The 22811-nt window shown below is 46.6% G+C and overlaps 1 protein-coding gene across 4 annotated transcripts in view; it reads right to left on the bottom strand.

Moving 5' to 3' along the window:
* Positions 1-22811, bottom strand: part of GRAMD1B (GRAM domain containing 1B) — a 186785-nt gene that overhangs the window by 128228 nt on the left and 35746 nt on the right. For 3 of the 4 annotated variants that reach the window (XM_068988333.1, XM_068988331.1, XM_068988330.1), the window contains exon 2: positions 10202-10279. In XM_068988333.1, coding sequence (XP_068844434.1) covers positions 10202-10279 — 78 coding nt within the window. The remainder of the gene's footprint in view (positions 1-10201; positions 10280-22811) is intronic. The other variant, XM_068988332.1, reaches the window with a different exon arrangement.

The raw sequence follows: 22811 nt of genomic DNA, 5'->3' as shown, positions 1-22811 counted from the left end.
TGTTCTTATCTCTGAGACAATCTCTGTTTCCAACAAACTAATTCTCTAAAATCAACACTTCTCCCTGCCGCACTCCTGCCCAGGAAGTGACTGTCTCCCTGAAGTTACTTTCTGTGCTGGGGACTCTGCCCCTCATCATGGTCCCAAAGGCTTTTTTCCTTTCTGGATAGACGCTGATGTGAATGAGGAAAATAAATTCTCAGAAGCCCCTCAGTTTGGATGTCTTATTAAGGCATTTCCCTCTCTGCAGTATACAGACTTTAAAAAATTATATTTATTTTTATTTACCTGCTTGTTTGGCTACACTGGGTCTTAGTTGAGGCATACGAGATCTTTAGTTGAGGCATGTGGGATCTAGTTTCCCGACCAGGGATCAAACCTAGGGCCCCTGCACTGGGAGGTTGGAGTGTTAGTCACCGGACCACCAGGCAAGTCCCAATGTGGATTTTTTAAAGATTACGGTACAGTAGCTACTTTATCTCTAAATATGATATCCATTCTAAACCTTTTACAAGAAAAAAGAAAAATCAATGTTTTATTTAACCAGTGGAAAGTTATTTCATACTGAAGTATTATAATTTTGATCTTTAAAACAGAGAAATCAATATTTTTTTGTCTGCTCTATGAAACAATCCTTCATTCTGCAATTGACAATGCGGTTTGCAGAATTAGGAGCAGCCACAGAAAAGGGTCCATATTACCCACTACCCTGGCCAGGCACTACAATGGCTGGTGTGGGAAATGCCATCCTAAACATCAGGGTGTGCTGTCCATCAAACTGGGCCCAGAGCAATGAGCACAAGTCAGATTCCCTCTCCCCAGGGTTCAGATCTCACACTTGCTCTAGGCCAACATATCAGAGGCCAACATCTGAAACGCCCCAGAGGGTCTCTTAATTGGTCAGAAACCTGCTGGAGGAAGGATTAGGTGCAGGGTGTAAAGGTTTGTTCCGAGCTTCGGCTGAGTGATTAATTAGCACTCTGAGGACTTGTTCTCTCCAGGAGAACCCACTGACTGTGAAGGAAAAACTGAATTCATTCAGAAAGACCATGGTGAGCACACACCAGTCCTGAGTTTCCAGGGCAGGGGTCCACAGGGACCACCACAGAAGCATCCTTCAGCTCACAGCCTTCTCTGTTTCCCATACTGCCCAACGTGAGCTAGGGCAAAATTATATCCAACATCCACCATGAAGAGCTCAAGGGGCTGTGGCCAGGGATGAGGACGAAAGGACCAGGGAAGACATTTAAAGGATTTTTCTGAGCAGAGGTTTGGAGGAGAGATCATCCATAGCATTTCATTTGGGTTGTGGTGAAGAAGGAATTCATAGGGCCTGGACTCCATCTTAGGCCTGTTCATGCTGATCATGCTCGGCCACCTTTCCAATGGGCTCTGAACTCTGTGTTTAGTGCCTATGAAAACAACAACAGAAGGATGACCCCCTCAAGACAGGGGAACCTTGAAGATCGTATCTAGGTTACTCATCACCTAAGATAAAACATACACTAATCACCCCTTCTTCCAGACAGGCCATAAATTTTTCTGTATCTATCGGAGTGTAACCTTGGGTTTATTGATTATTGGCTGACTGTTTGACTGTTTGAGCACATGAGCACATAGCACGTGAATGATGGGGTTACTGGGATTGTATTTTCCTTGGTTTATGTAAGTCTCAAGGAATTTGGAGTGGTGGGTTCAGACACACACACATGGGGTATAAAAGATTTTAAATGCTGGTCGGGGTCCTTGGCTAAGAGGAGACTCTGCCTTGGGCCTGCTGGTGTAATAAACTGCACTCCACTATCTGCACTGTCCTTCTGAGTGAGTTTGTTTCCCGGAACATGTGGCTACAACATTTGGTGCATTGGCCGGGAAACTCCTCATTTTGACGAGACAGGTCTCATTTGAGGCCACCCCGAGGTTTTGTGGCTTGAATCTCCTAGAGGAGGGAAGGCGCCTTGCCTCTCTGGAAGAATTCAGCCTTTCAACGCCCAGCTTCTTCGCTTTGGTAGGTAGTGAACGGCAGCAAGGGAACTGAGCACTCAGGTGAGGAGGAACCCGCCCGGCAGGGTGGAAGAGGGGGCCTGATCACCCCCCTGGGAGGGACTAGAAGGAGCGTGGACCCACAGGAGCCTGGAATAGGCAGATGACAATTGCTTGGTACACAGGTTGATGAGCATGTTAGGGCTTAGGAAAGAAATTTGTGAAGGTCATTTAGGAGGTGGTGTCCACGCCATCTTGGGGAAAATTATTACCAAGCAATCGCCAGGGGATTTTTAGGAGAAGAAACTTGGTCCTTGTGTGCTCATATTCTACCCTCCCCCAGGAGGTGTCCCATCTGCTGTGAAATTCTTGACCCCCTTGGAATGGTCAGGCTGGAAGGAGGGGAATACATAAGCGAATTGGCTTTTCCGGAGATGGCCTAGGACATGGAATATTTAACCCATCTGTGTTCATCCACACCTGATCAAGTCCACCAAAGCAGAACGGACTTTGAAAGTTAAGGGAGAAACAGTCTTGGACCAAGTGGTGTTCTGAATCGGCCATGCTGACCGGCAGGTGAAGGCACGCCGATCCCTTCTCCCTCTGGGATCTGGCAGGTAAGGCTCTTCTCACCCCAATTAGGAAGGAGGCAGAGTGGCAATTTAAGTGTTTCACTGAGTGGAAATATCAGAAGTACATAGGGTACCGAGAACTTCATAGACAGAATGGAAAGGAAGAGTAGAAGGCCCGAGAAGGTAAGCAAGATGGGGGAAAGTAAATCTAAGGCAACTGTATTGGAGTGCATGATTAAAAATTTTAAGAAGGGATTTGGAGGAGACTATGGGGTGAAGATGAAGCCTAACCTCTTCCACATACAATGTGAGGTCGAATGGCCCCCTATGGAAGTAGGATGGCCACCAGAGAACACCGTGAACTTAAAAATAGTGGAAGCAGTCTATACAGTAGTCACAGGAGAGCCAGGACACCTGGATCAATATCCATATATTGACTCACGGCTAGGGTTAGCTCAAGACCCTCCTGCTTGGACAAGGTTCTGTATCCAGAAGGGAAAGGGAAAAATATTAATGGCACAAAAATAGACTGATGATAAAAAATGAAATTCTACAGGATTTGGACGGGATGACCTGACCCCTCCCCCATACTGGATAATGACGCTCCTGTCTCAGTGCTCCACCAGGATTGGAGGCGGGCTTAATGCTCAATCCAGGGTCAGGTGAAGTCCTGCAGCAGCCGAGGTGGCTCCGATCGCGGTGACAGAAGCCTCCGGCCAGGACTTCCAGGATTCAGCTCCAGCCGAACCGCCCAAGCTATACCCGCCTCTCCTGGTGAGTACTGACAAAAAGGGGAGGGAGACGTTGGAATTAAGCGGAGACTGCGCTCTGCCAGAGAGCCGGAGGGAACGAAAGGAAATAGACAAGAGATCTGCAATGCTAGCTGCTGCTCTGGGAAAGTCTATCTCGGGCCCTCCTGAAAACCTCCTCTGCCCCAGGGACAGGACAGTCCTTCAACCAGTTCCAACGGAGACCCCGGGCCCCATTACAGCCAAACCAGTGTGCCTGGTGCCAAGCTTTTGGCCACTGGAAGAATGAATGCCCTAAGGGAAGGAAGGAAGAGGAAGCTTCCGCAGTTGTGGGGCTTGCTGGCTTGGAAACTAAATAGGGCTGCCAGGGCTCAGAGATATCAGGTCCCCGAGAGCCCATGGTAACCTTAAAAGTGGGGGACCATGGTGTATACAGGAGCAGAACTGTCGGTAGTAACAAAACCTGTGGCACCACTGTCCAAAAAGACTACCGCTGTAACTGGGGTATGGGGAGAAGACATGATTAAATCGTTTTGCCAGCCCAGAAAATGTCAGATGGGGGGCATCAAGTGATTCATGAATTCCTCTACATTCCTGAGTGCCCAGTACCCCTGCTGGGAAGAGACTTGCTCTCCAAACTAGGAGCACAAGTGACTTTCTCCCCTGAGGAGAGGCCCACCTTCTGGATGGACACTATCACTTATTTGCTCTCTCTCTCAAGAACCCCCCCCCCCGCCCCCCGCCAAGATGAGTGGAGGTTGCATGAGCCTCCGAAAGCAGAACCAGGTGGGCTGGAAGAACATGAGAGACAGCTAACTCAATTATTCCCTGAGGTCTAGGCAGAAGACAACCCCCTCTACCCACAAGCTGGCTAAACATGAAGCCCCAGTGATAATAGAACTCAAACCAGGCACCATTCTGGTTAGAAAGCTCCAGTACCCGCTACCGATAGAGGCCTGGGCCGACATACTGCCCCACATCAATAGATTGAAACAAGCGGGCATTCTAGTAGAGTGCTGGTCAGCTTGGAATACGCCAATCCTGCCAGTCAAAACGGAAGGAGGGCAGGACTATAGGCCTGTACAGGGTCTCAGGCTAGTCAACCAGGCTACTGTGACTTCACACCCCATTGTTCCAAACCCCTATGCCTTTTAGCCTCCTCCCGCCAAGTACTAAAGTTTATACTTGCTAGATCTCAAGGGTGCCTTCTTCTGCGTACGCCTCGCCCCAGCGTCACAGCCCATCTTTGCCTTTGAATGGGAAGATCCAGTCGGGGGCACCAAGCAACAGCTCATCTGGACTCCCCCACAGGGTTTAAGAACCCCCCAGGCATCTTTGGGGAAGCCTTGGCTTCTGACCTGAACTCATTGCATCCGGAAGAGTATGGATGTTGGCTCCTACATTACGAGGATGACCTGCTGCTGGCTGCCGAGACCAAGGAAAAATGCTGGAAAGGGAAAAAAGCACTGCTCCAGCTGCTGATGGAAGCAGGTTGCCGGGTGTTGAAGAAGGAGGCACAGATCTGCAAGGAGGAGGTGAGGTATCTGGGGTTGGTTTTAAAGAAGGACACAGGGATCCAGACCCTAGTTGGGTCCTGTATGCTGACGGCACCAGCCTGATAAAACAAGGACAACGGCTGTCAGGTTGGCCAAAGCGGAAGGGGCCAACAAGACTGAAAAGGAATGGTGGGAATTGCCAAGTGGCAAATTATTGGTACCAGAGGAGCTGGCACACAATCTGGTAAGCCAAACATACCAAGCGACCCACCTAGGCCATGCTGCCTGCTCACGGGTTAATGCTGCCTCTCGGGTATTCAGACAAAAACCTCTGGGTATTTAGCGGAAAGGCACGCTGCCCTTTGAACACCTGGGAGTGGACTTCACTGAAATGAAACCTCACCAACACTACTGTCACCTGCTGGTCATGGTATGTACATTCTCGGGATGGGCAGAAGCTTTTCCAACCTGGACTGAAGGAGCATCAGAAGTAGCCCGGTGCCTGCCTAGGGAAATAGTTCCCAGATTTGGACTTCTTACCACCATTGGTTCAGACAATGACCTGGCTTTTTTAGTACAAGTAAGCAAACTTTAAATGTCAAATGGAAACTGCACACTGCACATAGGCCCAGAGTTCTGAGATGGTGGAATGAACCAACCGGACATTAAAGAGACTCTCCAAGTGGATCATAGAGACTGACTGCTCCTGGGTGGACTTGCTTCTGACAGCTCTGCTCAGACTCAGGATGACCCCACAGTCCCAAGGCTATTCTCCATACGAAATTGTGTATGGGGGACCCCCTCCCACAATAAAACAGGTGTCAACAAATTTGCCTCAGGTAAGGGGGAACAGGATGTCACAGCAGATGGAATTGGATAAGGTAATAAATCGGGTAACAGTTTGTACAAGAAAGGGTGCCATTCCCCCTCGGGGAACAGATTCATGAGTTTACGCTTGGTGACCAAGTATGGGTCAAAGATTGGAAACATGATTTGCTAGCCCCTTGGTGAAAGGGCCTTTATGTTATTCTAACTACCCCTACTGCAGTTAAAGTTGCAGGTATTGTCCCTTGGATCAATCATACGAGGGTGAAGAGAACATACCACGTAGACCCCAAAAACACTGAGTGGACTGCACAGCGGGACCCCGCTGACCCTCGAGAGACTAAAACCATCCTTAAGAAGAAGGAAAAAAGAAGATCCTGGACGAGCTCCTTCAGGATAAAGCTGCACAACCAACTCCTGCTGCTTGGCCTCATCAACGTGATTTTGAATTTAACTTCCGTTTCAACTCAGGACAATGCTTTCATCTCATGGGCACATTCCCACGCAGACTTCCACAGCACTCCCAGCTGCTGGGTATGTAGGGCTGTGCCTATGTCGGTGACGGACAGATTTCCTTGGTGGGTGTCACCGCTCTGCCAAGGAGATTTTAAACCACTCTGCTCTTTTCTGGGATGACAAAAAGAGACCTTCCTCTCTCTTGCCAATCATAACCTCTCCTTGGTCTCTTGGTGTAAGACCTACAGTCAATAGACTCGGGTCATGGGGTTACATTTGATATAAATGCCAGTGTAACAAAAGCCTAACCTACTTGTTGTAAATCTACCCCGGTAGCCCCAGTAAATCTACCTTATTTACATGCAAGGTGGACAAGATCCGTGTTTCAATGGTATGAGTATATTGCTGCCTTATTCGTATCCTCTATAGGGACAACAGATATCATGATTAAAGCAGAGGCCTTGACTAACTTCACACAAAAGGCCCTCCTAGATAGAACAAAAGCCATCCAAGCCTTAAATGAAGAGCAAATCCAAATGAGAAAAGCGGTGATTCATAATAGCATGGCTTTGGACATACTCACAGCTGCTCAAGGAGGGACCTGTGCCATAATTAAGGTTGAATGTTGTGTATACATTCCTGACTTATCTGACAATGTACTGGCTGCTTTAGATGACATGAAAAACCAGGTAAAGCAATGTCAAATGAAAACATTCCTTTCTGGACTTCGGTTCTATCTTGGCTGAAGGGTGGAAAACTATATTTACCACTGTTATAGTTGCCTTGATAGTTCTGCTTTGTGGACCCTGAATTTTACAATGTGTTATGAACTTAGTAACCCGAAGGTTGATGTCATTCTCCCAAACTGGCGGTCGGAGAGCCAGGGTGCCATATATCCCTATGAATGATGCTCATAATATGAGTTAAGAGCATCAAGAGGGGGGAATGAAGAAGGAATTCATAGGGCCTGGACTCCGTCTTAGGCCTGTTCATGCTGATCATGCTCGGCCACCTTTCCAATGGGCTCTGAACTCTGTGTTTAGTGCCTATGAAAACAACAACAGAAGGATAAGACCCCTCAAGACAGGGGAACCTTGAAGATCGTATCTAGGTTACTCATCGCCTAGGAGAAAACCTACACTAATCACCCCTTCCTCCAGACAGGCCATAAGTTTTTCTGTATCTATCGGAGTGTAACCTCGGGTTTATTGATTATTGGCTGACTGTTTGACTGTTTGAGCACATAGCACGTGAATGATGGGGTTATTGGGATTGTATTTTCCTTGGTTTATGTAAGTCTCAAGGAATTTGGAGTGGTGGGTTCAGACACACACACATGGGGTATAAAAGATTTTCACAAATGCTGGTCGGGGTCCTTGGCTAAGAGGAGACTCTGCCTTGGGGCCACCGGTGTAATAAACTGCACTCCACTATCTGCATTGTCCTTCTGAGTGAGTTTGTTTCCCGGAACACGTGGCTACAACAGTGGGAGGGGGCAGAGAAACAGCTAAAATATCACTTTTATCAGCGTACAATCCAAAGTACTGAACAAAATCAAGGCTGACTCTAGTTAGCAAGGAGCCGTGGGAAAAACGTGCTGCAGAGTCTGTGCAAGTTGGCACCTACTCCTCTCTCCCAGGAACATCGCAAGCGGCAGAGACAAAACAGAGGACTGAGGAGTTGCCCATCAACTGAAGGCGTGATGATCAGAAATGGACGGTTTCCGGAGATGTGCAGCGCACAACATGGGGAAGGGAGTTGTGCTGGGGAGCTCTGCAGGCCCTTCCAATTTTGGAAGCATGGGTTGTCGAAATCCAGAGAGCACTGAAAAGAGGGCGAAGGCCACTCTAGATGATTTCAGATGCACAAAGCAGTGAGCAGCGGCTGGAAGCGAGACCTTAATTCCCTGGTCACCTGGGTGGAAATCAGGAATCTTAACTGATAGGCCACAGGGACTAGTGGCTAGAATCTAAGTCCCCGGTCCCTGTCTACCTTGAAAGGAGAAATCAGGCAAGGAGGGAGAGGAAGTAAAGTATTCATTAGAAAGGCAGAGCACATGGGCAAACTCCATTCAGTTGCTAGAGTTGTGCCTTTGGGAGGTTTAAATCCTTTGTAAGGGGCCAGTCTTCTGGGTCTTTGTCTGCTTCTTAGGCAATCTTGTTTTGAACAGCCCCAGCCCACCCCACCCCCCAACACGCATTTAATTTGTCTAGGGACCCTCCCCTAGGTGGGATCATACGGCTCAGTGAAGATGGATTTCATCCCAGGGGCCTATAGCCTGGCACCCCCTGCCTTTTTGACCTCGTTAAAACTTTTGTGCAAGTGTAGCTTCTCCCTTGCCCCAAGGATGGAAATGTATGACCTCTTGATCTTCTAATAGGGCTTAGCTCTGTTCCCACCATAAAAGGGTCCAATGTCTTGTTATTCACCCTATTCCTGTCGTTTCTTTTATCAAGGTGTAGATCCCAAAATGTAGATAGGAGTCTGGCCACAAACATGTAGCCTGGAGCCCATTTGTCTCCTGGCTCAGAAAATGTAAACAGGGGCCTGGGAATGAGTGTTGGGCCTGCAGCCCATCTTTTTGTCACCCCGGGAAGTGTGAACAGGGGGTCAGTTGTAAATGTCTAACCTGCAGCCCATCTAATATCTCATGCCTCCTAGAGACTGAGGGAACTGCCATCGGATCATAACTGATCAAGCATCTTGATGAAAGTGATTAGTCTCTGTCCCTTAGAGACCCCAGGAAGAAAATGAAAGTGTTAGTTGTTCAGTCGTGGCAGACTCTTTGCGACCCCATGGACTAACCCCATCAGGCTCCTCTGTCCATGGAACTTTCCAGGCAAGAATATTGGAGTGGGTTGCCATTTACATCTGCAGGGGAACTTTCCAACTCAGGGATTGAACCCAGGTCTCCTGCATTACAGGCAGATTCTTTACCATCTGAGCCACCAGGGGTGCCCCATGCCTCCACCTAAACCGATGAGCTGAACTGTCAATCATGGCTAGTAATAAGCACAGAACTGAGAACTACAGCAGGAGGCATAAAGCTTTCTAAATCTAAAGAGAAGGTCCCAGCCTCTAAAGCATGCGTGTTCTGTTGTATCTTGACTCTTTTTGTGACCCCATGGACTGTATGTAGCCTGCCAGGCTCCTCTGTTCCTGGAATTTTCCAGGCAAGAATATGGGAGTGAGTTGCCATTTCCTCCTCCAGGGGATCTTCCCACCCCAGGAATCAAACCTTAATCTCCTGTGCCTCCTGCACGGTAGGTGGCTTCTTTACCACCAAGCACCCTGGGGGCCCAGAAATGGCTTTCTTGACATTAAGAGAAGCCATTCTGTGATCCAAGAAGCTTAAGAGAAGTAAGGGAAGACAGGGACAAAGGAAAATCAGTCAGGAAACACAGTTCTAGTTGCCCCGCCACGCCCCCCCACCCCCCCCATGACCCCCACCCCCCGTCAAGGACTGCACATAATCACCTGATACAAGTGTGCAAGCTCTGCAGGAACTAAGACCTCCACCCAAGTGGAGGATGGAAGGACTCTCCTGACTTCTTTCAACTAGAGCCTGAACTCTGTTGACCTTTGTCCCAATTCTATGCTGAATTCTCCTCCATTCAAGCGCCTGCATGAATATGCATGTACCCCTAGCTTTAGCATAAATCCCCTTCTCTGGATCTTTGACTTGGCAGTATCTTTTGGTTGACACCCAGCCAAGAGGCAAACCCAGCTTTCAGGTACCACTCTGATGACACACACGCATCATCCCAGGCCATGCTGTTTTCCTCAGGCTTGGAAACACCCTTTCCCTCTCCAGATCCACAGCATTCCCAACCTTTACAGGGCACCTCAGGTCCCGCTCCAACATCTTCCCAACAGACTTGGTTTCCACACACTGACTTCTCCCTCTGCTGAGCACCAAAAGCCTTCAGAACCAGTGCCCTCTCAGGTCGAGGGGTAGTGTTCTTTCTGACCCGTGCTGGAGCACAGAGGTCAGGCCAGCTTCTGTTTCTCTGCAGTTTCTCGTGGTTCTCGCTTCTGGCAGAAACTTGATCTTCCTCAAACATCTTCCCCGTCCCCCGTCATCGCTGGCCTCCCGTCCTCCCCAGCCACGCGATCTCACCTTTCTTCCCGCACGCGAGGACTCAGGAACCTGCTGGAGTCATCGTCATGGCTGCTTTGCTGGCTGCTCTGCTGGCTGCTGCGGAAAGACAGGATGTAAACTGTAACGTTCGCCTCCTTTCTCAACCCTGGGGTAAGCGCTGAGACTCCAGGGAAACAGGGTTACAACATTTTAAAGGTACACGTTCCCTCCCCCTGCCGTGGAAGTTGACACAGAGGACATAACTGGCAGGCAGTGGAACTGAGACCTTCTGAAAACCCCACCCATCCTACCTTAAGCTCCCAGGAAGATCCTGACCTATTACCTGGCTCTTCCCAGGCCAGTGTCAAGGAGCAAGTGCCTCTGGCATTCTCTGTCCCTGGGCCTCTAGATCAGCAGGAGAGGGTAACAATCCCATTCTTCACCTGAGACCCACAGGTGCCGGCACAGCCGATAGGGCAGGAAGGGGAGGGGGTGGTGGGGGGAGAGGGGAATTCCAGCAGGACAAAGACTTGAGACCTGATGGGGCCTGGGGCCACCTGGCAGGATTCTTTGCCTCCTGGGAGGGCCGGCAAGGAGGGTGAGCGGAGGAATTAGAAGGTGGAGTTTCTCCACTCCTGAAAGCCCCGGAAGCATGATGATTAAGGAGCTTCAGTTCACAGAGTTCTTAAAGTGCATACTGTGGAGCCCTACACTAAGGTCACAAGATGAAAATCTCCAGAATTACCTAAGCCCCGTAGCAACTGTTGCCAAGAGCCTCCGGATCTAAACCTGCTAGGTCCTTGACGCCGAGTTAGGTAAAATACCCACCCTATTATCCACCCTTCCAGTAGGAGTATTCTCTGCTTTGTTGCTATTCAGTTGCTAAGCTGTGTCTTGACTCTGCAATCCTGTGACCTGCAGCACTCCAGGCCTCCCTGTCCTTCACTATGTCCCAGAGTTTGCTCAAATTCACGTCCATTGAGTTGGTGATGCTATCTAACCATCTCATCCTCTGCGGCCCCCTTCTCCTACCCTCAATCTTTCCCAGCTTCAGGGTCTTTTCCAATAAGCTGGCTCTTTACATCAGGTCGGGAAAGTCCTGGAACTTCAGCTTCAGCATCAGTCCTTCCAGTGACTGTTCGGGGTTGATTTCCTTTAGGACTGACTGGTTTGATCTCCTTGCTGTCCGGGGGACTCTGAAGTCTTTTCCACCACCACAATTCGAAAGCATCAAGGCTATAAAAACTGGCTACTAGCCTGTGAAAGGGATCAGTTCTCCCATGAGCTGGTCAGCTATTCAAAGAGCAATAAACTCTATTCTCTCATTCTGCCTCTGTCTGGAAATTCTCTTCCAAACAGTGCACATACCATGACACTTAAAGTTATGTGGAATCCAACAGTCATTTATCTTACTCAAGAGAAAGAAAGGCTGTTTGGACATTTTACGATACTACCTGAACCTAAAGCTGGTGATCAGTCATTTGTATTAACTGCTAATTATTAAGTACGCCAGGTATCTAATCAAGAGTCCTTAAGCCATGGCCCCCTGGCCAAATCTGGAGCCCCTGCAGTCTAAGAATGGTGCTTGCTTTTTTAAACGGTTGGGAATTAAAAAAAATTTTTTTAATGATAATAATATTTCATGACACATGAAAATTACATGAAATTCAAAATTATATGTCATAAATACAGGTTTACTGGAACACAGCCACCCTCATTCATTTACACAGTAATGAGGACTGCTCTTGCTACAAGGGCGGAGCTGTGTAGTTAAGGCAGAACTGAATTAAGTGTAGCAATGAGGCCATTAGTCCCACAAAACCTAAATATTTACTGTATGACCCCTTACAGAAAATGTTAGCAAACCCCTGTTTTGTATAAATTCTATTGATAATAAATTGTTATTACTATATATGTCACTCTAACCCAGGCCCAGTAGGACCAATATTGTTCCCTTGTTCTGCTGGATAGTTTACAGCCATAAAAAGCACTGATCTCTACACCGTGTATTCCTTAGACTAGATCCGCAGCAGACAGCAAACTCTGAACGATCTTACAGGGTAAGTGCTTGTCGCAGTGCCTGCACACTTTCCATCAAAGAAGCAAGTGATTTTATAACCATGCTCTCATGATCCCATCTTTCAGCAAGAAGTAAATGAACTCAGAAGCAATTTACAACACATTTTCAAATACACACACACGCACAACACACACACATGCCAGAAATCAGAAAAGCGCCACATACGAAGCTTCCAGTCGCCTGGCAGAACAAAGTGTGTACACAGCGCACTTTTTTTGCCATTCATTCCCTATGGAATGGCTACTCGCCATTTGACTTGCCTTTTAAAAACATGTACTCCATCATATATAAAATAGATCGCCAGTGGGAATTTGATGTATGACTCAGTGAGCTGAAACAAGTGCTCTGTAACAACCTAGAGGGGTGAGCTGGGGTAGGAGGTGGGGTGTATATCTATGGCTGATTCATATTGATGTATGGCAGAAACAAACACAAAACTGTAAAGCAATTATCCTTCAATTAAAAATAAGTGAATTTTTAAAAAAACCTCATAACAAATTATACTATCATGTTGCTAACCCACTGGACTTTTTTACATTGGGACTGACCTGTCATATGGATCAAGTATCCTCCTCTATACAACCTAGGATAGGTGTTAAGGCTACAGCAGGCAACCCACAGATGACTAGAACTCAAATTCCAAAGCAGACCCATTATCAAGAGAGGAATACCAAAATAATACTACTAAAAAGAGAGAGAGAGGAATATCAGTCTACATTTCTGGCAGCACAGTGGAGAAGTAGGAAGGAGGGGTGTCTGGAGCCCCGTGCTTTACACCATCTAAAACCCAAAGGGGCTCCACCAATCCAGTGACCACGCTCAGCACTACAGCCTCTTCATAGAAGAAATTAAACTTGACTCCATTTAAGCTATAATAGGCTGTTCTTCTTTCTCACCCTACCTTCCCTTGGGCTATCAAAACTGCTCAGTCGTGTCCGATCCTTTATGATCCCATGGACTATAGCCTGCCAGGCTCCTCTGTCCATGGGATTTCCCAGGCAAGAACAGTGGAGTGGATGGCCATTTCCTCTTCCGGGGGATCTTCCTGAACCTTCGTTTCTGGCACTGGCAGACGGATTCTTTACCACTGCACCACCTGGGAAGCCTAAAAAGGGAGCTCCCAGGACCAAATGACAAGAACCAGGGTTTCAGAAAAATAATTCTGAGCTGATATTAACAAGTTATCCCACTAGATGGCACTGCCATCTTCCAAACCAGAACCTGAAGGCAGCCAACCCATCCAGCTTCTGAAACCAAAACTAGAACCAACCTTCCGGCGCCCCCTTCTGGCCTTCCCATTGCTTAGGAAACAGTTCAGAAAGCAGAGATAAAAGCAACCATGGATCACTTTCAAACTATTTATTGGTTCTAAGCAACTAAGAAATATCAACTGCATGCATTCAACAAGTATTTATAATGCCCTCTATGTGCACATATATGAAGAAGAGGCAGCATGAAGGTTAGGTTTAGACCTTAGAATATTCTGCCTCAGATTATCTTTCACTTCCTACTATCACGACTCTGAGCAACTTATTAAACAGTGTTTTCCTTACCTACAAAATGAAGACAGATGTTATGACAGTTCTTAACAGTCATAAGGATTAAAGAATACAAAGCTATTCTAAGAATTAAAGAAATATCAAGAACAGTGTTTGGCACATATTAACGGCTGTGTGTGTGCGCGCTCAGTGGTGTCCGACTCCTTGTGACCCCATGGACTGTAGCCCACCAGGCTCCTCTGTCCGTGGGATTTTCCAGGCAAGAACACTGGAGTGGGTTGCCATTTCCTTCTCCAGGGGATCTTCCCAACCCAAGGATCAAACCCTTGTTTCTTGTATCTCCTGCATTGGCAGCCAGGTTCTTCACCAGTCAGGCAACACCGGAAGCCCATTAACTGCTGTAAAAAATGCTATTATTATGTGTAAGGCATCATTTTGTGGGTCATGGAAAATAAAGACATGAATCAGACAAGGATCTCTGTCTGATCTCAAACATCTCTCAACATGTTTACAATCTGGAAAGTAAGAGTCAGTATAAACTACGTTTAAAAGTAGAAAATGACAGCTCTTAGAAGTCAAAATTAAATGCTACAGAAACAAAGACCAGAGAAAGATCATTTCCTTCCGGGGCTGGTGAGAGAAAACTGACTCAACAGCAAGGGTTTTTTGCTGACACTTGAAATTCAAACAGATTCAGGATGCACAGAAGAGAGGGTTCTGGTTCAGTTCAACTCACCAAACATGGACCACATGCAGCAATGGCAACAGGGTGAAAGGACACAAGTCGCAGACACTTTTGCTGGGGGATTTGAGGCAACATAGTGAAGAGGTGAACGTGAAACAGAGGAGGCCTACAGGTAAATCCACAGCAACAACCTCTGCAGAGTGCACAGGCTCCTCCCCCCAACAGGAGGAGCCTGGTCCTCTCTCCTCCCATTTTCAGAACATTTTTTTCACCACCATCTTTAAAGGTGAGATAGAGGCCAACCACTCCCATCCGCCACTCAACTCCATGAAATGATCTTTGTTGAGCAGAATTTCCAGAGATTCAGATACGGCCTCTCTCTCAAACAAAACAAAACAAAACAAAAAACCTCTCAGCTCCTCTCTTACACGAGCCTTTTCAAATGATACAGGCCACCTGGACACTGGGCAGCTTTCCCTGCCCTCTACATCAATCTGCCAGGCTTCTGAGGTCATGAAGAAAGGCCACCACCACAGCAGGGTGTTTACAGGGGAGTGTGGGAGGCTTGGGGCTTCCCTGTGGTTCAGTGGTCCATCTGCCAATGCAGGAGACACAAAAGACAGGAGTTTGATCCCTGGGTGGGGAAGATCCCCTGGAGGAGGAAACAGCAACCCACTCCAGCATTTTTGCCTGGAGAATCCCATGGACAGAGGAGCCTGGTGGGCTACAGTCCAAAGAGTCAGAAAATTACTGAGGTGACTCAGCAGGCATGCGTGCACGTGGGAGGCTGGAAGGCCAAGGGCTACATCCAGAGTGAGTCCATTGCAGTCAAGGCCTTGGAGAGGCAGGTGACCAATGTGGGTTCTGCAGCTGAAGAAAGGTAAGAAGAATTTAGAGGAAGGCCAGCAGAGGTTGCTCACAGATAAAAATATTTTGTCAGAAAGTCTGATTTGGGGTGACTTAGCCTGGGCACCAGATGACCCAAAGTCAGCTTAACAATGCAAGGAAGCAGTTGTATAAGCAACCGTTTTTTGCCTTTTCCTCAGAAGAGCTGGAAAAGGGACGAGGAAGACTAAAAGTCTCTCCTGTTATAAATGCAAGCTGCTGATAAAATTCACTATAGAAATTCAATTTTGAAACACCAGACGGAGTTACCAAATAAGGTGGGGGAAATGCTTCTTTACATTCCAGAATGTCCCTAAGGGAAACTAGCTGAAGTGAATTGAATCCAGAGTCCTGGTTTTGTTTCTCTGCCAGCAAGTCAGTGCTAGGAGCTTATCCTAGAAGGTCACACTAAACCAGGAATGTTGGCTGGAAAAAATCCATTCCATCTGAGGCAGTGTACACCCCAGAGGCAGAAATTCACAGGCTAGAGCAGGAAGCTCTGCAATGCAGTCTAGGTAAATTCCCATGATCCACTGGTAAATTCCCATGATCCCACTGGTCTCTCTTTCCCACCCACCTTCATCCCTGGGCACTGGCAGGAAGGACATTCAGCCTAAACACACAAGCTACTGGGAAGGTGTCCTTTTGTCCTCTATGAAGTACCGCTTCACTCTGAGGGAAATTAAATTTGGCATGTTTTTTGAGCTGGTGCTTCATAAGCAGAAACAACTCTTTCTTACCTAGATGACACTACTGTGACTCCCAAACCCAGAAGGGGTTTGAGAAATTCTGGAGATTCCAAGCAGTTATGGGGATGTGTGAGCTGTCATTTAGTATTTCCAGAGCCTGATGGAATCTGTACATTTACCCACACTCAGGCTGTGCCTCATTTTTCGCATTTGTTTTGGCCTGTAATCAGAGCAATTTAGTGTGTTGATACCAATTATCTTATGCTAATTAGAAGCTCTGAAAAGCTCAGTGTGGCTTTGATTGATGTATGTCTTTGATTAGTACAAGTGGGGGAAGAAATCATCTGAAGCAGTGGATGTAACAGAATTACTCTGAAAGTGTTAGTCGCTCAGTAGCGTCTCACTCTTTGTGACCCCAGACTGTAGCCTGCCAGGCTCCACTGTCCATGGGATTTCCCAGGCAAGAATACTGGAGTGGGTTGTCATTCCCTTCTCCAGAGGATCTTCTCAACCCAAGAATTGAACCTGGGTCTCTCACAGTGGCAGGCAGATTCTCTGCCATCTGAGCTATCAAGGAAGGCTGTCTCTAGTATGGAGACAGACAAACCTAGGTTCACCCCCGGCTTTGCTTCTTATTGGCCCTATAAGTTTGACAAGTCATTTACCCTCTCTCAGCCTATTTCCCTGGAAAATAAGTACAACAACACACCATTTATAGAACTGTACTGAGGCTTAAGTTGTGAGTAATCTAATCACAATACCTGACTTCAGGATTTGGAGTCTGGTAGATTCAAGTTTTGCCACTTAGCACAGTGACATCGGGCAAATTATTTTCCCAAGTGTCAGACAAGGATATTCTACATGACTTTAAAGACTGTAATGAGGATTAGAAATGGTAGAAACCATCTACCATTTGTAAACATCTAGGGCCATGTTGGGCTTCTCAGGTGGCTCAGTGGTAAAGAATTCCCCTGCCAATGCAGGAGACTCAAAAGACTCAGATTCGATGAGGAAGTGGGGAAGATCCCCTGGAGTAGGAAATGACAACTCATTCCAGTATTGTTGCCTGGAAAATTCCATAGCGAGGCCACAGTCCACAAGGTTGCAACGAGTCAGACACAACTGAGGACACACACAGGTCCATGTTAGGGCCTTGGCAGTTGTACCTGAAATGCTGGACATTCATTGGACTTTAATAGTCACAGTTACTTCGGCAGATAAATATTTTGAAACATCCAATACATGGAAGGGAAACAGCAGAAGAGACCTTTATGGTAAAAAGGTTGAGAGCCACTGACTTGGAAAGTAGACTCACACCATCACTGACAAAAGACCCAGTTTTCATGTTGGATTATATGCACCTGCGAAATGACTCTGGCATCTACCATTTTAGTTTAAGTAAGAAGGGTGTCTGGAGAAAGGGTAGCAAATAAGTAGAGAACAAAAGGGAATAGTTTCTGTTTGTCATCTGGCAAGCGGCTATAAGAAAGTCTAATAATAGAAAGAAAGCAAACAGATGTGATTTGAGACACTGCCAAGGACTGCCAGCTTTTTACACAACATACCTGAATATTCTCAAATACTACTTAGAAAATTACATGCTATGCATGAAAATTAATGATATGTCTGCAAAGATAGCAAGGACTGCTTCTACTTAATGATTCCCCTGGGAACAAGTAGCAAGGTGGGTAGCTGGTCAAAGATTCAGGGATTCAGAATCCAGCTAAATGTCTTTTAACTCACTACAACTCACTATCCTCCTCTATTTAGGTTTTGCTGTTGCTTTTGGCTGTGCTGCCCTGCTTATGAGATTTTTAATTCCCCAAAACGGATCCAAGACTCTTCAGAGTCCCTTGGACAGCAAGGAGATCAAATCAGTCAATCTTGAAGGAAATCAACACTGAATACTCATTGGAAGGACGGATGTTAAAGTTAAAGCTCCAATACTTTGGCCACGTGACGTGAACAGCTTATTTATTGGAAAAAGACCGAGGCTGGGAAAGATTGAAGGCAGAAGGAAAAGAGAGCAAAAAGGATGAGATAGTAGGATGGCATCACTGATGCAATGGACATGAACTTGAGCAAACTCTGGGAGATGCAGAGGGACAGGGAACCATGGCAGGCTGCTGTGCCTGGAGTCGCAAAGAGTTGGACATGACTGGGCAACTGAACAACAACCAAATCAGGGATCGAACCCATGCCTTTGGCAGTCAAAGCACAGTCTAACCCCTGGACAGCCAGGGAATTCCCAATACTTCTCTATTTAATAGCTTTTTTGCCTGTAAACATATCCATGTCTCTGACTTTAAAAAAAATCTCTCCCTATCTCCTTTATGCTTCCTTCCTTTCCTTCAGGGCCATTTTTTAATTGAACAAACACATTATTTGGTGATTGCCAAACTTCATCACAACTGTATCACAGATTTACATCTAACGTGTTGTGATGATTAAGTGGTTATTAAAAATAAAGAAAAGATACTTATCTCCCTATTTCAAGCATATCTCATTTATTCTGATTTTTCTAGGTAATTTAAAATTCTTCATCTTAAAACATTTAAAATATTATCACATCTAACACTCCTTTGTGTGTGCACGTGCGTGCTCAGTCGTGTTCAACTCTGTGTGAGTCTACGGACTGTAGCCCGCCAGCTCTTCTGTCCATGGGATTTTTAGGCAAGAATACTGGAATGCATTGTCATTTCTTCCTCCAGGGGATCTTCCCGATCCTGGGATCAAACCTGTGTCTCCTGTGTCTCCTGCATTGGCAGGTGGATTCTTTACCACTGAGCCACGTGGGAAGCTTCTACGGCCATCAGTAAACTTTAAATTACTTTAAAAAAAAAAAAAACTATCAGGATAAGCTGGGAGCTTTACTATGCAGATTCTTTGGCCTCTTCCTCCAATTTATGAAGTCAGAGGCTGAGCCTACTCAAGAATACATCTTTTTAAAAAGTGTCCAGTGATTCTGGGGGGCCAACCAAGATTGAGACCTCTGCCTCTACTTCGTCACCACTGACTCGTGAATTAGTTGTTGCAACCTGGACCACACTCCTACCCTGCCTTGCCATCAACCAGGACCTCTGTTACTGCCAGCCAATGACAATAGTTATTTATCTATCCTAACCTCATTTAACCACCCAGGCAGTTCTGCCACTGATGATTATTCCCATTCTTTAAACTTCACCCTTTTTGCCTTCTATGATACAACCATCTGCTGGTTCTTGGATTTTATCCTGTTTATGGGTTTCTCTTCTTCTTTATCAAACTTTGTGGACTCTTCTGTTTGGTCCTAAAATGTTTCCGAGGACTCATTAAGCCACTCATTTAATAAATTATCTGATACCCATTATGAAAGCGTTAGTGGCTCAGTCGCGTCCGACTCTTTGTGGCAGTTTCCTCTGTCCATGGAATTCTCAATACTGGAATGGATAGCCATTCCCTTCTCCAGGGGATCTTCCCTGACCCAGGGATCAAACCTGGGTCTTCTGCATTGCAGCAGATTCTTTATTGTCTGAGCCACCAGAGAAGTCCATAATACCAACTATAGACTGGGCATTGTTCTAGAATTTAGATACAAAATACAGAGTAGTAAACAAAACTGAAGAAACCTCTATGCCTCAGTTAAATTCAGTTCAGTCACCCAGTCGTGTCCGACTCTGTGCGACCCCATGGACTGCAGCACGCCAGGCCTCCCTGTCCATCACCAACTCCCAGAGTTTACTCAAACTCATGTCCACTGAGTCAGTGATGCCATTCAACCATCTCATCCTCTGTCGTCCCCTTCTCCTCCCGCCTTCAATCTTTCCCAGTATCAGGGCCTTTTCCAGTGAGTCACTTCTTCACATCAGGTGGCCAAAGTATTGGAGTTTCAGCTTCAGCAGCTGATGCTGAAGCTTAAACTCCACACTTCAATGAGTTCACATTTTATTGGACATCTTGCTCTTCCAAGCTTTATACCCAGGCAGCCTAGGTTTTGTGGATCTATGAAATTGTTATAGTACACATTCATGGGAGAGGATTTATAGCTCTCATCTGATTCTCAAGTAGAGAATGTAATCCACAGGAGATTAAAATCCACTGCAATATATCTCTGAGGGAATCATATCCACATGCAAAGCTTCAATCATGATGGGCACATTGATGACACCCAAAGATAGCAGAGAGCTGAGCAGTCATTAGTCACATGTGGTTACTTCAATTCAGTAAAAATTCACTTCCTTGGGATTCCCCTGCTGGTTCCGTGGCTGGGAGTCCACATTCCCAGTGCAAGAGGCTCAGGTTCAATTCCTGGTCAGGAAGCTAGATCCCATATGCTGCAACTAAAGACCCTGCATGCCACAACCAAGACCCAGTGCAGCCAAAGAAATAAATCAATAAATGAAATATATTTGTAAATTCAGTTCTTTAGGTGTACTAGTTACATTTTAAGAACTTGGTAACTACATGTGACTACTAGCTTCTATATTAGCACAACTAGAAAGCTTTATTACACAGCTTAGAGGCTTTCAGATCAAACGTAGGATTTGAGTTCCAGCTCTGCCTCTTGTAATCTGAGTAACTTAGAGCAGCTTGTTAACTAACCTCTCTTTACATTCTTGCCCCCTTGTCTTTTAAAATGTAAGTCACTTCACAGACCTGTTTGGAGGACTATGCAAGTTAATGATATAAAGCACTTAATAGAAGTCTTGGCAGGTAATAAGTACCACAAAAATGTTAATAATACTTATATATATATTTGTTTGTTTATGTATTTGGCCAGCACGTGGGATCTCTGATTTTCAGTGTAGCCCTATGGGATTTTTAGTTGTGGCATGTGGGATCTAGTTCTCTGATCAGGGATTGAACCCAGGCCCCTGCATTGGGAGGGTGGACACTTGGCCACTGGACCACATGGGAAATCCTCAGTAATACTTATTTTTATTATCATACACTTGCCATGGGGCATCCCTGGTAGCTCAGCTGGTCAAGAATCCACTGCTTGCAGGAGACCCCAGTTCTGTTCTTGGGTGGGAAAGATCCCCTGGAGAAGGGATAGGCTACCCACTCCAGTTTTCTTGAACTTCCCTGGTGGCTCAGACGGTAAAGAATCCACCTGCAATGTGCGAGACTTGGGTTCAATCCCTGGGTTGGGAAGATCCCCTAGAGCTGGGGATGGCAACCCACTCCAGTATTCTTGCCTGGAGAATTCCATGGTCAGAGGAGCCTGGCAGGCTGCAGTCTGTGGGGTCACCAAGAGTTGAACACAACTGAGCAACTAAGCACAGCACAGCACATTTGCCGTGATACTGGATTCTCTTGGGTGCAACAGGAATCTCAAACTGAGCATGGCCAAAAATGAATTCACCATCTTTCTGTCCTCTCCCTTTGACTCCACAATTAAGGGTGCAGTAAAATTAGAAATGCACATCCTCATCAACTTCACACCAGGTCCTGCAGATGCTACCTTACTGTCTCTCAAAGGGGTTTCCCTCATAGCTCAGCTGGTAAAGAATCTGCCTGCAATGCAGGAGACCCCGGTTCAATTCCTGGGTTGGGAAGACCCCCTGGAGAAGGGATAGGCTACCCACTCCAGTATTCTTGGACTTTCCTTGTGGCTCAGCTGGTAAAGAATCAGACTGCAATGCAGGAGACCTGATCCCTAGGTTGGGAAGATCCCCTGGAGAAGGGAAAGGCTACCCACTATAGTATTCTGGCTTGGAGAATTCCAGGGACTGTATAATCCATGGGGTCGCAAAGTGTCAGACACGACTAAGCGACTTTCTCTATCCCTCCAGGGCATCCCATGCTCCATTCATCACTCTGGCCGCCACTGCCTGAGGTCAAGCTCTCATCACTCCTGACGGGGATTACTCTAATAGGCTCCTAACTGCTTTGCCCATTGCCATCCGGGCCCTGCTCCAGCCTGTCCTTGACACTGATACAACAGCGTTCTTCTTGAAATGCAATTTGATCATGCTCTTCCCTGGTGGCTCGGAGGTTAAAGCGTCTGCCTCCAACGCGGGAGACCTGGGTTCGATCCCTGGGTCAGGAAGATCCCGTGGAGAAGGAAATGGCAAACCACTCCAGTATTCTTGCCTGGAGAATCCCATGGATGGAGAAGCCTAGTAGGTTACAGTCCACGGGGTCGCAAAGAGTCGGACACAACTGAGCGACTTCACCTTCACCTTCCCAGCTTAAAATCCTTCAGGCGTCCCCTAATTTCAAAACAAAGCTCAAACTCCTGACTTTAGACTTAAAACTAAGTTACAAAAGCCCAATAAGCTGATTGTCATCTACTTCCCAGTGCCCACATGTCCCGCATGCACTTCAGAATTTCACTCCCCACTCTGGTCCTTCCAGTTGTCTGGCTTTGCCTGTGCTCTTCCCCGGCCTAGTATCAATATATCCTTTCCTTCACTCCCCTCTTTGCTTCACTCATTCCTATCACTGAGGCAGGAGAGGGCTCTAGTTTTAGACGGTCAATGTACGGATGTGAGAGTTGGTCCATAAAGGCTGAGCGCTGAAGAATTGATGCTTTTGAACTGTGGTACTGGAGAAGACTCAAGAGTCCTGTGGACTGCAAGGAGATCAAACCAGCCAATCCTAAAGGAAATCAATCCTGAATATTCGTTGGAAGGACTGATGCTGCAGCTGAAGCTCCAATACTTATGCCACCTGATGCAAAAAGCCAACTCATTTGAAAAGACTCTGAGGCTGGGAAAGACTGAAGGCCAAAGGAGAAGGGGGCAGTAGAGGATGAGATGTTTAGCTAGCATCACTGAGACTCAATAGACATCAATCTGAGCAGACTCTGGGAAATAGCAGAAAGAGG

This window comes from Capricornis sumatraensis, chromosome 16 (genome assembly GCF_032405125.1).
Source record: "Capricornis sumatraensis isolate serow.1 chromosome 16, serow.2, whole genome shotgun sequence".
Lineage (NCBI taxonomy): Eukaryota > Metazoa > Chordata > Mammalia > Artiodactyla > Bovidae > Capricornis > Capricornis sumatraensis.
The sequence above is the reverse complement of the archived record's forward strand: the minus strand, read 5'-3'. Positions and strand labels throughout refer to the sequence as shown.